This window comes from Equus caballus, chromosome 6 (assembly GCF_041296265.1).
Source record: "Equus caballus isolate H_3958 breed thoroughbred chromosome 6, TB-T2T, whole genome shotgun sequence".
NCBI classification, from domain to species: Eukaryota; Metazoa; Chordata; class Mammalia; order Perissodactyla; family Equidae; genus Equus; species Equus caballus.
The window spans coordinates 23,849,249-23,866,368 of record NC_091689.1 but is presented as its reverse complement, the minus strand read 5'-3'; the positions used below and the strand labels follow the sequence as shown (position 1 = coordinate 23,866,368).

General features: G+C 47.9%; 1 protein-coding gene and 1 long non-coding RNA gene across 51 annotated transcripts in view; one reads left to right on the top strand and one right to left on the bottom strand.

Annotated features, from left to right (window-relative positions):
- Nucleotides 1–17,120, bottom strand: part of LRRFIP1 (LRR binding FLII interacting protein 1) — a 138,557-nt gene that overhangs the window by 76,393 nt on the left and 45,044 nt on the right. For 7 of the 50 annotated variants that reach the window (XM_070269587.1, XM_070269604.1, XM_070269589.1 and 4 more), the window contains exon 1: nucleotides 3,229–3,563. The exons of 30 other annotated variants lie outside the window; for them this stretch is intronic. In XM_070269587.1, the coding sequence (XP_070125688.1) occupies nucleotides 3,229–3,294 (66 nt within the window). In that variant the 5' untranslated portion in view covers nucleotides 3,295–3,563. Of the gene's footprint in view, nucleotides 1–1,531; nucleotides 1,885–3,228; nucleotides 3,588–3,737; nucleotides 3,929–17,120 lie in introns of those variants that run through there. 13 more of the 50 variants (XM_070269595.1, XM_070269605.1, XM_070269590.1 and 10 more) reach the window with 6 other exon arrangements.
- Nucleotides 4,525–16,907, top strand: LOC102148210 (uncharacterized). The gene is made up of 3 exons (XR_001380923.3): nucleotides 4,525–5,120; nucleotides 15,422–15,543; nucleotides 16,207–16,907. It is a non-coding gene; the product is annotated as an uncharacterized lncRNA (long non-coding RNA).

Genomic DNA, 17,120 nt, shown 5'->3' with positions numbered 1-17,120 from the left:
CCTCTGGGGCTCCAAGATCAAGACTCTTAAATTTGAACAGATATTTTGGAAACACTGGCATATGAGTAACTAGTCATAAACAATTCCTTCGCTGAGTCACACAGTCCGATTTTTCCGGGATAAGAAATGCCTCCTGAACATTGCCTTTTGAGGAGCAAACACATTATACCAATACCTCGCCTCCTAATTCTGCAGAAACTAGATAAGAACCTCATCTGAATCAGGTGATACTCCAATCGACTTTGCCTGAAAACAGTTTTACAACTATAAATAACACGATTTCCTGTGCTCAGTGTAATGGCAGTTAGACAGCAGGGTTTTAAAAAAAATTTGTAAGGACGCTTCCGCTATGCGATATTAGTTCAGGCTAAACAGAAACTAACTCGCAAAGAAAAAGGGAAATTTGGTCTCCATCTTTGCCCTATTGGGAACTTTTAATACAATGAAAAAGACCTCATTTACTGTTTTTATATCTTAACTACCCGGGGAAATGATCCATTGAAAACAAACCATATGATTCCAGTGCTCAGCATCTCAGACTGAGGCCAGAAGGAACAGCCACTTTAGACGGACTGCTCCCACCACACTATCAACGCTCCTGCTTGCCAAGACCTGGGGACCTTGGCACGGGTCCCGACAATGAGGTGGGTGTCCACATTCTACCCTGACAGCCTCTCTCAGGATGGGACTGGTCGTTTGTAAGTGCTGATCAGTATGCGGAAACGGACTAGAGGTGACACAACCCGTCACAAACACGGGGAAGTTACAAAAGTTAAAGAAACATGTGGTTTCTGCACTGTTCTCTCATATGGCTCCAGGGCGGGTGCTGACCCTGTGTAAGGTTGTATAAGGAGCCAGGAGTCCTGCTCAGATCGTGCTTTTTCCTTTGCTAGGTGAGGTGGAGCTTGGTGAATCAGCCCCATCCTGCCAAACCCTGTGGCCCTAGCCCTCCTTCTCCCCCGGAGACCCCTGTTCCCAGGACACAGAGCCATTAATGCAGAACACAAACTGGCACAAACCAGTTTGAAATGCCCACCAGTCTCCAGCTAGAACACTGTATGGCTCTGGGTGGCTGCTGGGTGACTGCCTTCTAAGGCACCCCCACCTGTGCCCGCCCTACTGGTCACTCAGCATGTTTCCTTTTCAACGAACCGTTAACCTCATAAAACAGGGACCCAGTTTTACTTCTGTTCCTCATGTCCCACTCTAAAAAAGTTTTTGCTACTATTTACTAAAAAAAAAACCAAAAAACTCCTGCAGGTTCACAGTTTCTTACCAGAAACCCCTGGGACTAAACGCGTTTCAGAGTTCGACATTTTCAGATTTTAGAAGGCTGATAAGATGCAAGCACTATATACCGTGTAACAACCCAGAGTAACAGCTCTTAACCAAGTACATCAACACAGAAATTAACAGAGTACCTTGCAGAGAAATGTTATGACTATTCATGCTAGAAGGGATAAAGACTGAAAAGAGCCACCCACCAGCCAGGGCAGGTCTCACTGCCAGATGAATTCTGCAACAAACTTACAAAATAACAGCTCTTCGGAGTTTACTGGATCCTGGAAGTAGGGGTAAGGGATGGTGGGCCTGCAATTTCTGAGCACCTTCTCAATCAGAACGCCTTCCGGACTCTCCTCTCTTCTATTTCCAGCAGCATCTCAACCAGACTCAATCCACCAGTTAAGTTAGGGTTAAGGAGACATTGTGGTCGGGGCCTTATTGCGCCAAGTGTTAATTCTACTCATTCCTCTAATGGTCCGTGCCTCTTTTCCTCACATCCTTGTGCCTCTTTTCCTCACATCCTTGTTCTCCACGGTCACTCTTTTCTTCCTCAAGGACTCCCTGCCCAGCAGTTCCCTCTCCTGAGCTCGAATCCTGCCTGGGATCCACATCACCCTGTTCTTGCCATCTATGGTTACCTAGGCCACTCCTCGGGAACACCAGCTTCTCTCATTCCCAGCCTCCCTTCTTCCCAGGGCCCTTCCCTCATGCTGATTCAAAGATCTCTCTGTAGGTTCCCTGGGCCCCTAGAAACCAACCAGGCGAAGGGATAGAAACCAGCTCCAAAGGTCTGGCCCACTTTACGTGAGGTCATCAAAGAAGCAAACTAAAATGGACATTAAAAAAACCACCTGACAGCCCTCAGCAACGAGGAACTCTCAAGTGTGCGTTCATCAGAATCTATTTCTATACCCCTCTCTGGTTTACCAAGAAGCTACCCCAAGGTCAGGGCAATCTTACTCATCCTGAATCTTCCATAACCATCCAGTAGATGATTAATTCCTAGCTGGTGAAGGCATGATTATGCTGGGTTCACACTTTCATCAGGGTACCTACAGAGACCGCATAAAACGGAAATCCAGGGTTTCTCTCTCTCTGTAGCACTAACTTCCTAACGTGCTTCTTTTCCAAACTACACCCTTTCACTTCTAGATATTTCCACTCACATCAACCACAAGCTGCACGAAAATGGGTTATATTACAAATCTTCTCCACTTCACCCCTGCCCAATTTTAACGCCAAATCACCCCCACATCCGTGGTCCCAATCCTGGTTATTGACCTGAACAACTGCGAAATTCCACGGATGGAGGATCCTGTCCAGACCCGGAGACCCCAGAAGACCAGCCCAAGTGGATTTGGGGACCGGGGTCCTTTAGGGAGCTGGAGAAATCGGGTTCAGCCCCACTGGTCCTAAGGTCCAGGGCAGGATGAGCGCTCCAAACCACCCCAAACACTGCTGGCGCCAGCCTCAGGGCGAGGGCACCCGCTCTGGACACCAGTTTCTAGGTGCTGTATTTTGTAAAGTACCAAACTAGCAGGTCTCAGTGAAACCAGACCACTCGCGGGTCTCAGACCCTGGCTCGATCCACGGCCGACTCACCAGCTGGGCAGAGCCAGACAAAAGACCGTCACTAGAGGCAGAGGGAAGCGACCAGGTTCGTCCTGGGGAGGGGCGTCGTCCAGTGAAAAGTGCCTTCCAGCGCGCAAGAGGGGAGAGCGCACACCAGCATCGCACGGAACAGAGAGCAGGGCCCGCTCCCACCCGCACATCCTCGCGCCGCGACGTTCACTGAAGGGGGTCCCCTGCCAGGCGCCCACCCACACCTCACCAGGCACAGACGACTGTGGCGGTAGGTGCCCACTGCCCTTGGCTTTAAAACATCAACAAAAACCAAACTTTCCAGGGAGAACCGAAAGTTTCGCAAATGTGTTTTCCTCTTACCAGTCGCTGAGCTTCTGGGCTCAGGCAGTCTATTTCCTTGTTCTGCGTGGCCGCAGGGTTGGTCATCCTGCCGGCTCCGAGTCCACCTTCTCACACACCAGGAAAGACACTCGGTCAACGCCGGCTCCTCGGATCCGCGGCGGACGAGCGCTCAGCGCAGCCGCATCCCCAGCGCCGCGGGGTTACTGTCGGCGGAGCCAGACCCGCGCGGCGGAACGGGAACTCGCCCTTCCCGAGGCAGGGCGCGCCTCCGCGGTTCCCGGGCTCGGGCGCGGCCGCAGGGGCGGGGCGCAGGTGGCCGGGGCCGGCCCGCCAGGGCAGAGGCACCCGGGATTGAGGAGCCGGGCTGGCCCCGCGCCCCGCCCCCGAGGGTCCCGCCCCGCCCCCCGCTCCCCGCCCGCCCTCCACCCGTGGGGTCCCGCCGCGTCCCCCGCGCGCCCCCCATAGCCCCGCTCCCCGCGCGCGCCCCTCCCCGCCCCCCAGCTGCGCGGTTATCAGTCACTACGCACCCCCCTCCGGCCCCCACCGGAAAGGCGGTGGGGAGAAAATACCCTGCCGGCCCCGCCCTGGCCGGCCGCCCGCGGTGGGGAACGACGGCGAGTTGAGAGACCGTGGGAAGAGGGGCTAGAAGGGTGGAGCCCCAGGCGGGCAGGGGTCCGCTGGGGGCGGGGCCTGGGTGGGGGAGGTGCTGCGGAAGAATAGTCGGCCGGGGGAGGGGCCTCTGAGGGTCTGCGCGGGGGCGGGGTCCTCCGGGGCGGGGCCTGCGCGGTGCTGGGCGGGGCGGACGGCCTGGCCCGGCACCGCCCTCTGCCCCCAGCGCAGTCCGCGCCCTGCTCCCGCGGGCTCCCGCCCGGCGATGTCCTCCAAACTCAGGCCAACTGAGCTCGGGCCGCGGCGACCTCCGCCCGCGCACAGCAGCACCTGCCGGCCACCCCGAGAAGGGGCGGGCTCCCAGGACGACCAGGCTGCGCGGCCCGCGCTGGGGAGAACGAGCATCCGAGGGCCGGGCGCGTCCCCCGCGGGCCTCCCCCTCTGCAAGCCGGGCGCAGCAAAGAACCAGGGTGCCGGCGGTTCGGCGTGGGTCAGGGGTCTCAGAGCCGGGGGGCTGCACCGTCCGGGGGCCGGCCGGGAGGACGTGCGAGGCAGGGGCCGAGCCGAGGTCCCCGCCGGGCGCCGCGTGGGGTCGGCGCGGAGAGTCGTGCTCGCGGAGAGCACACGCCTCCTCCAGCAGCAGGACACGCGGCGCTCTTTCCTTAAAAGTCCCACGGGCAAGGCAACGAGACGTTTCCTGACCTCGCCAGGCCGGGACGGAAGCGACGGGAAGGAAGCGACGCGCATTTTCATCAGAACGTCAATCTGTCCTGGGCAAGCCGGGTGCCTGCGGCGCCTGGAACCTTCCTGCGCCCCCTCCTCTTATCCTGTGTCGAGGCTGCCCGGGCCCCCTCCTGCCCAGGCCCCCTCCTGCCCAGGCCCTGGAGACACATTTTTGCAGGCCCTTCTCAGAAAGACCACCTCCCCGCCTCAAAACGGGAACCTCCCACAGAGTTCCTTGGCCTCTTTCCTTGCTAAGGGTTCCCGAGTCTTGGGAGACCAGAGATTCACATTTAAATGTTAACAATCCCCAGTTTCTCACTCTCTGCCCCCGTAACCTAATTCTCGGTAACATGTGAGCGCATGGCCTGTGTGCGCTCACCTTCCACCTTCCGGGCACCCGGGGCCCCTGAGGAGGGGGCTCGGGAAGGAAGGGGTTGTCCCGAGGGCGGGTGGCAGAGAAGAGGTTCCGAGGGGCAGGAAGACCTGACCCAGGAGAGGATGGAAGCGACGGAGGAGAGAGGCTGAGTAAAGCCTGGAGTGGCCGCTGTGGGAGAAAGTCAGCGGGTTTCAACTTTAAGGTGAGCACAGCGCCGAGTTTGATGGACAGCCGCGTTAGCGTCGCAAAAATAACTTTCAAAGAGATTGAGATGCCTACCGTGGAATAACTTGATTTTTTGCTATAATACTTTTGTTAGTGTATGACAATTCTTGATTCTATAAAGTTAAGTGATTTGGAGAAAATGACTTTAAACTGTTGTACACGAACACGTATGGGACTTGAGGAATTGATCATGGAAAGCAATTATAATTTTAGTAGTAGTAACAACTTCACAGGTGAGAAGGATCGCCAATTAGTAAAACAGCCTTCTTCAAGACATCAGTTTGAATATTCCCATCTAGATAGGCAAATTCTAGAGCTACCTGCCTCCCCAAACCCTGGGACCACACACCCCAGAGCAGGGTAGGGAACAGGCTTCGTTTGGCGTGTGCCTGTCACAGGGCAATGCTTGAAGACATCTGCATTCTCCCCACCCCCCAGGCCACCATCCAATCAGCTAGTTATCAGCTTCAGGAAAACCACCTAGGGAGGACGTGGAGTAAGTGGGCTCTAGAATTCAGCCACCGGGTTCAGTTTCTGGCTCTGCCACTTACTGTGGGATCGTGAGCAAGTTAGCTGCTGTGTCTGGGTCTCATCTGAAACAAGCCAATGATAAGGATGGTGCCCACGGGGCAGAGGAGGGCCAGAGGCACTAACACGCAGGCCCCGCTGAGCACAGGGGGCTGAACTGCCTTGCTAGGCAGATGAAAATGCACGCCGCCCCTGTCTTGCTGCCTCTCAGCCCACTCTCTTCCCTCTGCTGCCGGAGAGCCCCCACCCAGGGCGCCCAGGCCTTCCTGTCCTCCTCCACAGCAGGAAGGAAGCTGGGTAACATCGGGTTAAAATGGCCAAGCCGGGGGGGATGACCCAGAGAGACTGGGGGCAGCCCCAGGAAAGAGAATAAACCCACAGACCCCCACCACAGCTGTGGGAGGGGCCGGCTGCAGAAGTCGTGGGTGGCAGGATGCTGTCATGGAGTGAGAAGCAACTAGCTAATCTTAGTCCCAGGAAGAAACTAACAAGACCAGCAATAAAATAATAATAGTAAGTGAGTGCACCAGAGGTTTCTTATCCCACTAAGTAGCAGCATATTAGAGAAAACTGAGGTTCTGACATCCCAGACGGCAGGCTGCTACATTCTGGCGTGTGCTTCCCCTGGCCTGTTCTGCTAGGTGGCTGAGCCTCAGACCCCTCCCAGCTGTGGGGCGGATGTCAAAGTCTGTATTGTAAGTGGAGTGCTGAATTCACACTTCTCGGTGGTGTTGTTTAGCTCCTGAGCCCTCAAGAATAAAGTGTGAAGGGTCTAGTTGCCTTCTGTTCATTAAATAGCTCTCTAAGGAAAAGGGCCCCTCATGGACAACCCGTCCAAGGCAGGCCTTGTTTGTTTGTTTGTTTGTTTGTTTTTAACTCATAGCAAGGCCGCTTATGAGGATGATTAATGAATGACAGGAACCTACAGACTTGGCGCTAGGAACGTCCACTAAGAAGTCAGATGAAGGGCTGTGGCTGTGAAAAGTGACCTTTTGTAGAGTGGGAAACGTGGAGGCCCACCAGGTTTCCATGCCAGCTCTCAAGGCCGCTTGGCAGAGTAATAGAAACCCTTTACCTTGACAGAGACAAAACTAAAACCACTAAGAGTATCAGCCGAGAAGAAATCAGACAGGAAGCCCCAGGCTTCCATCCTCAGGAAGGTTAGGGAAGAAACCCAGGGCGCCTTCGAATGGTCTGAGCCACGTGGAAGGGTGGCCATGCATCTGGACTGCACCAGCGTGCGCTCAGGGTCTTCATGCAAAGAGTGTGAGGTCAGTGACACAGGTTGTTTTCCCCTTCTATTGCTCAGGATGGACTTCTAACAGGTTGCCTCTGAAATTCTGGCCCTTTCCAGGCTGCCGGGCAGTTAATGACCTGCAAACACACAGTCACTATTTAAGCCCAGGCATTCTGCACTGAGAAGGCACTTGGAGATTGGTGGAAGCTCTGACTGTCTCGCGCATTCCTAAAAGCCACCGCGCGTGTGGTCCTCTGTGCCCTCTTGACAAAAATGAAATGCCCGAAATCTGAAAAGCCATTCTCTGATGTAAAATAAGATTGTATTCAGGAACTTAATTTCTCAAGGGACTCCCGAGAAAAGCAGAAAAAGGTCTAATTTTGTTCTAGGAACATGAGAGTCATAGCTAACCAAGCAAATGCCAGAATGGATAACCAATTTGGGGCCACACCTAGACTCAGTTTACTGGTCGCCATGGCGCCGGTCTGTTGCTAGGGTCACCAGCTTCGCCTCCTGCTGTGGTTTGGTTCTAAGTGTTAGAGCTGCGGAGACAAACCCAGAGACCGCAGCACAGAGCAGGGGCCGGACGGGCGAGAGCAGTGGCTCTGGGATAACTGGCATGAAACCATTCTTCTCAATCACAGCTGTAACATCTGTTTTCCATGAACACGAATCACTAGCCACATTGCTGATAGGAAAATCAACATGTCTAGATTACTTCTACAAACCATGAGCTTTTATTTATGTTACTGCCTTATATGGATCCTTTTGACTAATATGGAAAAACACTTCCTATTATAAAGGTGGTTCATGAAGTGATTATCCAGATTTACACAGCACTTTTCAGTTTACAAAAGTACTTTATGCACACCCTGAGGCCCACAAAAGTTGTATAACTTGTCCAGACACACGGTGGAAGAGCCAGGCTTTTTACCCAAGTCCCCACTACAAGTCTGAGCTCTTAGCATCCAGTGTACTGCCTGACAGCCACCCAGGGGTCCTCACTGGGAACAGGCATTCAACAGACAGGCTCTGGGAATGTCCTTAGCTGTTTCCTGGACTTAGCCTAGACCAGTAACAACATCCCCCACTCCAGGGGTGCTGGCAAAGCAGTGCAAGCACCCAGGTCAATGCCGTAGCTGGCTCTCTCAGTAAGACCTGGGGCATTGGTAGGAGCATCAAATGGGGGAGCCAGACCTACTCTGCTGTCTGCAGAGAAAGCTATCCCCACAGTCAGCTGGCCTAGCTCTGGCCCACAGTGAACTTGGCCCACGGGTCAGGATCCTGACTGCCTCCGGTGGACAGAAGCATCTAGGAGAGAGAATGGCTGGAAAGCAACAGTGAGCAGTTATGAGCTCCTGTTTACTAAGCTCTCACCCTGTGCTGGGGGGTCGTACTTCATTCCCATATCTGCCTATCACCCAGTACTCACTCTCCCCTCCCCTCCCCTCAGACTCTGAGCAGGCTCTTTCATAATGGGAGCATGTTCTCACCTCGGAACACAGTGGGCACACTCCTAATAAAATGAGGACTTTGACAGGTTATCATTAACTCGCAGTGATCTTAAGTATTTTATATTTTTGTAGCAATTGGGAATAGAAACTCTCTTTTAAAAATGGTGTGTCCTTAGGAATTTTTTGTTTTGTTTTTGCATATAACTACCTAGTACCCAGTGACTCAAAGTGATTCATGATCCACACTTCTTTTTTATCTAATAGATTAAAAAAAAATCCCTTTGGATTTTCTCTGGAAGGTGACGAGTTTGAGTTTTGGTTGGGCTGAGTTTTAAGCGAGGGCAGAAAGCCTTGGTGGAGGTGTCCAACAGCAGTAGGCAGCAGAAGGGTCAATTGGTTCAAGGTGATGATAAAGTTGGTGGCATGCATCTAAAAGAGGCTGGAGGAAGGAATCTTAGGACTCCTACATGTAATGAATAAGAGGTCGGGAAAGAACAAGCCAAGACAGACAACATGTGGTTAGAGAAACAGAAAGTAGAGGCGTCTCCTGGAAGCCATCATTCTCGAAAGTTCCCAGAAGGCCGGTGTGAATGTGGGTCTTAAACGAGGCAGATGGAGTGAAGAGAACAGAGTCGAGAAAGCCTTTACTTTGCAACTAGAAAAACATTGGTTATTGCATGCTGTGTTAAAATAATACAATTAAACATTTTCGACAATTTGTTCATGTAGAAGAAATGGTAGGTTGCAGCCTGGGAGGAAGGCAGGGTCAGGGCAGAGTTTTGGGTGGAGGGAAGATTTGCTCATTTGTCCCCCTGTTTTTAAGTATGGGAGAGACTTGAGCCAGTTCAGAGGGTGAAAGGTGGGAGTCAAAGGGGAGTGAGAAAAAATGGAGTAGGATGGGGAAGAGAGACAGACCAATGACTAGGGGACAAGATGAGCAGGGGGGCCGGTCGGGGTGGGGTGGGGAGCATATGGGCTTTCAAAATTTGGCCTGATTCTGGGCTAAATGGGTATGAGAAAACCAAAGTGGCCAGGAGAGGGCAGATAACATGAAGCACAGTCCAGGAGCAGGGACCGTGGACCACGGCGCTTAGGGAGGATGGAGAACAGGAGGAACAGAAATTCAAGGACCTGCCCCAGAGCTGCCTCTGGCCCAGCCAGGAGGATGCTGTGATCAGTCCCTGAGCACAGAGCCCTTCCACAGAGCTCCAGAAAACCCAGCAATGCCGGCGCAGGGTAAAATCTGACCCACATTTAAAATCATTTCTAATTTATTTTACTCTGGAATTAAGTCCCTCTCCAGAAATGTCCAGGAATAAGTCCATAGCAATCCTGAAAAAAAAAATGTATCCATTTTCCAATCCATTCCCCAAAACTGGTGATTGTAAGGCCAGACCAGGGATCTGAGAGGTCACAGAACAGCTCCCACACATCGTAACCAAGGAAATGGCCACAAACACTGCCGATGAAGCATCTCTCAGGAAAACCACTTCTGTTTTTCATGAACACAACGCACTGCAAATATCAACCGATTATTTTCTTAAAACATTGAGACCAAAACAACTAAAATCCATTGTGTATTTCTCAGCCATATAGGAATAAATTCTGAAAAATCCCCTGAAGTCAATTCTAATGCAAAGAAAAAATAAGTCTCTACATGCTTTCAGAATAGTCCCTTTAAAATGCTTTTGTTCGGAATAGATAGTGACACGGGAAAATAAGCTTTACTCAGCAATTGATTTCACTAGCGGGCAGAACATCCCCCTGATAAGAAATAAATAAAATGCTTCAATGTATACTTAGGAATAGAAAATGATTAAAAATAAACCAAAGCAGTATTTTTTCCAGATACCCACCCATTTATTTGGCTTTGGCCTCAGTAATCCTGCCTACGAGTTTAACATTCTAGCAAAGATAGAATATTCCTAACAGTCAGAGCCAGGAAACAAATCTGGACCCTGTTAGCTGAAATCCAGAAAAATCTATCAGGCTACCCATGTGATTGACAGATGACATTCACAGAAAGGAAGTGTGGGGGACACAGGACTTTATAAATGGAATTTAAATAGTACTCATATCAAACAGGGAAATTTCAGGGCACTTATGAATTCAAAGGTTTAAAAAGCAGGCACTTCTGCGAAACAGTGTGAGTTGAAGACGAGCTGACTTAAGGAAAAGACAAAAACATCAGAAGTGAGCAACCTTCCAACCTAAGGGACAGACATTCAGGATGCTCAAACAGCATCCCTAAGATAATCTAAGAAAAAGAATTTCCTGAAAGGAACAGAAGCCCTGTAACCCCCGTCAGCACGGCCCGAAACCCTAAGGGATGAGGCTTCGCCTCTGCTCTGTGGCCCCGAAACAGAGTTCAAAGAAAAGCCGTCAACTCCTAGACTCCAGAGCAGTGCCGGATTACAAGCAACCTCTTTATCACCAATTTGTATGCACTGGTTATCTTTACAAAAGATTTTCACATAGGATAGAAAAGGCTTACCTTCGAAGAATGAAGATTTTAGATGAACTTCAAGGGCAGTTTAAGGAAGAGCCAAGAACAGCAGTGGGAGAGACATGTTTGGCACAAGAGTGGAAATTCTGGAATAACTGGAGATGAAATAGCCACTCCTGACCACGTCATCTCCGAGTACCAGCAAAGAGGTCAATTAAAGGCACCTTTATACCCGACGCCTCACGGGGCAGCTTCAACCTGCCTTTGATTAATGGGAGGGTGTGGCATCTGAAGACCACTGGACGTTCTCCAATGCTGCTCTGACAAGGGGCTTGATTTCAGCTGCTCAGATGATACTCAAGGCCCGTCCTCTTATCCTCACGTCAGTGGACACATCCATCCGTATGAAATGTGGGATTAGACTCTATGGGGAAACTGTAATATAAATACAGAGCAGGGTTTCTTAACCTCAGCACTACTGACATTTTGGGTCAAATAATTCTTTGTCTGGCGGCTGTCCTGTGCATCAAAGGATGCTTAAGAGCATCTCTGGTCTCTACACACTTAGATGCCAGGAGCACTCTCTACCTTAGTTGTGACAACCCAAAATGTCTCCAGACATTGCCAAATGTCCCCTGGGAGGCAACATGGCCCCAGGGTTGAGAACCTCTGATCTGGAGGGACTTGTACCTTCATCCAAGGCGCCCACATCGTAGAAGCACATTCACTTATCAACTTACACCGAGAAGCCACGCCCCAGCATAGCTGAACACGCACAGAAGTAATGGTCAAGACAGAAATATTTCAACACATCCTCTAACATCGGTGGCCCTCTTTCCTCATCAAGAACTCCAAAGCGGGGCTAGTTATCGTTGTCAGGAAGAGCAAAAAAACTCAGCACTGCACACCATGTGGGGGCCACAGGGCGGGGGTTCAAGGCTGAGATTTCAGAGGTAGCGTGGTCACGCCAAAACCGAAGGTGTGATCTCGAAAGTGGGCTGGAAGAAACAACACTGCAAGTGAGACGGTCAAAGAGCTGAGGTTTGCGTCTCGGCACCTCTGGGAAGGCCCCGTGCAAAAAGAGTCAGTGCTGGAGAGTGAGGGCTGCTGGCATCGCAGCCTCCTGCACAGTCTGCACAGAGTGCCGGGGATCCTGCAGAAAGCCCTCAGATGTCCAGCGCAGAGGCGTGGGAGAAAACCTGGTTGGAATCCCTGCTCTGCTGCTTATTAGTTCATAGTTTCCAACGACCCCTGTGCCCTCTTCCAGCTTCCTGTGTAAGATGGGAGACTGGACGGCAGACAGCAGCAGGACCCCAGCCTGTCACGAAGTGTCATTGCCGAGAACTGACAGCACAGTCTGTCTGTTCTTCTAAAGTCCACACATTACTTTTCCTGCAAGATAAGGGACTCCAGAATTACAGTTCTCGTACAGATTTCAAGAAGCCACAGGTAGAATCTCAATGTCACTTAACCGGCCTGGCCTGGAGTTAAAGCTTTAATCAGCATTTTGGGCTGCTCCAGGAGCTTTGGCCCTCTTTCCGGCAGCTGCCCCCCTTCAAGCCCTGAATTTTGGCATTGCTTCATTGCTATTCCCAAAGCCAGGCTTTTGGTGTTCTTGCTTCTTAGACAAGTATCTTATGACCACCACTAGGTAAAAATGCACGCATATAGACAAAGACTGGAAGGAAACACAATAAACAAAACAGTTGCTCTATTTAAGTGACGGAATCATGGGAATTTTATTGCTTTTCAGAATACTTTTAGGTAAGGTTAGAAGGCTGGGTTTTTTTTTGTTTGTTTGTTTTAAACAATACTCAGGTTAAGAAATTTGAACTTTACTCAGGAAGCAGTGAAGGACTCACTGGAAGTATTTGACTAACGAGGTAAGATTTTGTTTGAACAAAGAACTTGTCGGCTACAAAAAAAAAAAAGTTGAAAATCACCTTCAATACTCTTCCAAAAACTTCTTGGCTGGTCTCACTATTTATTTTTCCAGATTAATTTTAGAGTCCACTTGTTAAACTTTAAACCAACCTTGTCCCCTAAGCTGGGGTTTTATTTGAATTGCATTCTATTGATAAGTTATTTAGGGATGGATGAATATATTTCAACATTGAGTCTTCTCATTCAGAAACCAAGTCTCTCTCTGTCCATTTTTAAATCTGAGATGTCCTTCAGTACATTGTTATAGTTGTCTTCATACAGGTCCTGCATATTTCTTTATTCCTAAATGCTATTTGGAATGAGATCTTATCTTTTTTTCTGTTATTAAAAAAGTCATTATTGTGGGATATGAGAATGTGATGGGTTTTGTTTCTATTATTACAAATGATTTCAGTTTTAGATTGATTTTTCAGATTAGACATATACATAATCTGCAAGTAGTTACAGATTTCATCCATCAGTAGTTACATTGCTGATTTCTTTATCCTGTCTGAACATCAGAACTCCCATCGTCAATGTTACAGCAGCTCTGGTATACCCGGCTGTTCTTAAATTGGATGCTCTATAATTAGGGAGACAAGAAAGGTGGCAACTTTGTGCATTAGTGCTTGCACTGTAATAACACAGGACAGGACTCACAGGAGGCTTGTTACAATTTAAATAGCATTAAAATTGCCTACAAAGTAAACAGAGACTCTGTTCTCAGTCACCTGGTAGGGCATCTGAAGGGAAACAAATTACAAGTCTCAGAACAAGACAGTCTTGTAAAGGCTACGATCCAATCTGACCAATAAAAGATAAATGGACAAAGCGACTTGGAGAAGAAATAGTCCTGAAGTCAGTGAAAAGTTAATTACTATTGTTAGTGTTAGAATACAATTGTCTTCTGCAGGGAGAGGCACCGTGCAGGCAGGATGCTGAGCTCAGATTTTAGGGCCAACATGGCTGGACTGAAGCCTAAAACTTGCTGTTGGCCTTGAGCAAGTTGCATAAGCTCTCTCTGTGCCTCGGTTTCCTCATCTATAAAATAGGAGTAATAATGGTACCTAGTTCATGGGGTTTATAAGGATTAAATGAGTTATTATTCTTAATCAGTATTTGAATAATGAAATGCTAACTGTAAGTATAGAGGAGATTTTGGTCTATATAATGCACAATGTTACAAAATTGTTCAAGGAGCATTTAATCGAAATCTGATGTATCCAGTCACCGTTTGCAAAGGGATGTGGGAGTTAACTTTTGTCCCAGATTACTGGCCTCTCCCTATCTGCCTTCCTGCCCCCCACAGTGGGCTTCTATCTCAGCCTCTATGTCTGCCGCTCAGAACAGCACAGCCTGCACTGGATATCCTCCTGCAGGGGAATATATAAGTTTGTGAAACCCATAGAACCGAAATATCTTTTTTTGTAACTTATTTTTTTATTGATGTCATAATAGTTTATAACATTGTGAAATTTCAGTTGTACATTATTATTTGCCAGTCACCATATATATGTGTTCCTTTACCCCTTATGTCCACCCCCCCAGCCCCCTTTCCCTCTGGTAACCACTAATCTGTTATCTTTGTCCTTGTATTTGTTTATCTTTCACATATGAGTGAAATCTTATGGTGTTTGTCTTTCTCCATCTGGCTTATCTCACTTATCTCGCCCATAATACCCTCAAGGTCCATCCATGTTGTTGCAAATGGGACGATTTTGTCTTTTTTATGGCTGAGTAGTATTCCATTGTATATGTACACTACATCTTCTTTATCCAATCATCAGTTGATGGGCACTTGGGTTGCTTCCACGTCTTGGCTATTGTGAATAATGCTGCAGTGAACATAGGGGTGCATAAGTCTCTTTCAATTGTTGATTTCAAGTTCTTTGGATAAATACCCAGTAGTGGTAAAGCTGGGTTGTATGGTATTTTGATTTTTAGTTTTTTGAGGAATCTCCATACTGTTTTCCGTAGTGGCTGCACCAGTTTGCATTCCCACCAGCAGTGTATGAGGGTTCCCTTCTCTCCACACCCTCTCCAACATTTGTTGTTTTTTGTCTTGGTAATTATAGCCATTCTGACAGGTGTAAGGTGATATCTCATTGTAGTTTTGATTTGCGTTTCCGTGATGATTAGTGATGTTGAGCATCTTTTCATGTGCCTGTTGGCCATCCATATATCTTCTTTGGAAAAACATCTGTTCATATCTTCTGCCCATTTTTTTCAGTCAGGTTGTTTGTATTTTTGTTGTTGAGTTGTATGGGTTCTTTATATATTTTGTAGAACCGAAATATCAACTGGAATTCTAAGTCATGAGGCTCTTTTCTATCACAAGAGGACTGAATTTTGTGACAGTTACTCCCTCTCAGGCAGCCAGACACTTCCTAGTTGAGACTTATGATCTAGATGGCTGGACTTGAACTTCTTGAGCCGGATAAGGAGACATGACTGCATCTCCAAAGAACGGCATTAGGCAATAGAAGCCATGAACTTCTCTTTTTGGGTGAAGAGACTTTCCTATGGCATAGATTTTTGAAAAAGAAGAAATTATCTGCCCACAGAGAGGCAACTAAGAGTATTAAAAAGGCAAAAATACGCACAGTTTTCAGCTCTAATATTCTATGATTATTTAAAAGCTATGTCCTATGTTTAGAATAGAATATAATTGAACCATCTCTATCTTTTAGCATCCTTATCTCAGGAAGAAGGCAAAGGGATGTAAGCAGTGAGGAACAGGAGAAATCTGAGAGAAACAGGCAGGCTTGGGCGGGGTGGTCGAACCCCAACAGCTGCCTCCTGGTGGCCACAGGTGAGCAATTTCACAGAGCCTGGGTGGGAGGTTTCATGTTGGCTTAATAATATCAGATAACATAATGATAAAAAGGGACTTTAGCACCCATTTAATCATATGTTAGTCCACGTTAAAATTTCTAATTCATATTTAATACAAAATCCAATTTACTCTTTTACAAGTGGAAGCAACCCAAGTGTCCACTGGTAGATGAATGGATAAACACAAGGTGGTATATCCATACAATGGAATATTATTGGGCCTTTCTTTTAATTCTGATACATGCTACAACATGGGCAAAACCTTGAAAACATTATGCAAAGTAAAATGAGCCAGACACAAAGGACAAATATTGTATGATCCCAGTCACAGGAGATGCCTAGAATTGTCAAATTCACAGAGACAGAAAGTAGAAAAGTGGTTGCCAGGGGCTGGGGGAGAGGAATGGGGAGTTAGTGTTTAATGGGGACAGAGTTTCAATTTGAGAAGATGGAAAGAGCTATGAAGATGGATGGTGGTGTTGGTTGCACAATACTGTGAATGTACTTAATGCCACTGAATTACACACTTAGAAATCATTAGGATGGCAGATTTTCTGTTACATGTATTTTACCATGATTTTTTTTAAATGATAATTTTTTAAAAATCCAAATTTACTCTTTTGTTTATGCAATACCACAGAACGAGAAAGAGGAAAGTCAGGGCAGAGTTTTCCCCAGAAAACAGAAGTCAGACCGTGTGAGTTCCAGCAGTCTCTACATGAAATTGGCCACACAAAAGATTAGGAAATCTGCGTGGAAAGGAATCTTCAGAGAATGCGACCAGGGCACATCTCTGTTTTAAAACCATCTTCCTACCACAAGCTTGTCTCTACATTCAAAATTCATGGAAATGGAAAGACTGAAGTCATCATGTCCCTACATGAATTTTCGGATATCATCAGAAAAATAAGAACAATGAGGACTGGCAAGATGGCATCCTATGTTGATGGGTGCTAATTTAATTTAAAAAAATGAGGAAAGGAGGGCAGGCAGGCATCAGGCAAATACTGCTTACACTGAGTATGTACATTTAAGCCATTTTACCGTGACCTTGTATTGGAAAAGGAAGAGACAATAGTAAAAATTTATGTTAAATGCAGAGGGACAAAGTAGAATGGTGGGCACCAGGGGTTGGGGGAGGGGAGGCTGGGGAGCTAGTGTTCAGTGGGGACAGACTTTCAGTTTAGGAAAATGGAAAAGTTCTGGAGATGGATGGTGGTGATGGTTGCACAACAACGTGAGTGTGCTTAATGCCACTCAACTGGACACCTACAAATGGTTACACCATAAATTTTATGTTATGCATGTTTTACCACAATAAAAAAATAATGTATGTTAAAAGCTTTATATCATAAGAAAATAGCCAAGTCAATCTTGGGATATCTACCTTACGGCATCCTGTCCAGCTATAAAAATGGTGTTTATGATAAGTTTGTAATGGAATGCAAAATGCTTATGACAGTGTTGAGTGCACACACGTGGGTACATACAACCCCCAATAATGTCTATGCAAAAATAAACAACAACAAAGACCCTGAGGAAATACATCAAAAT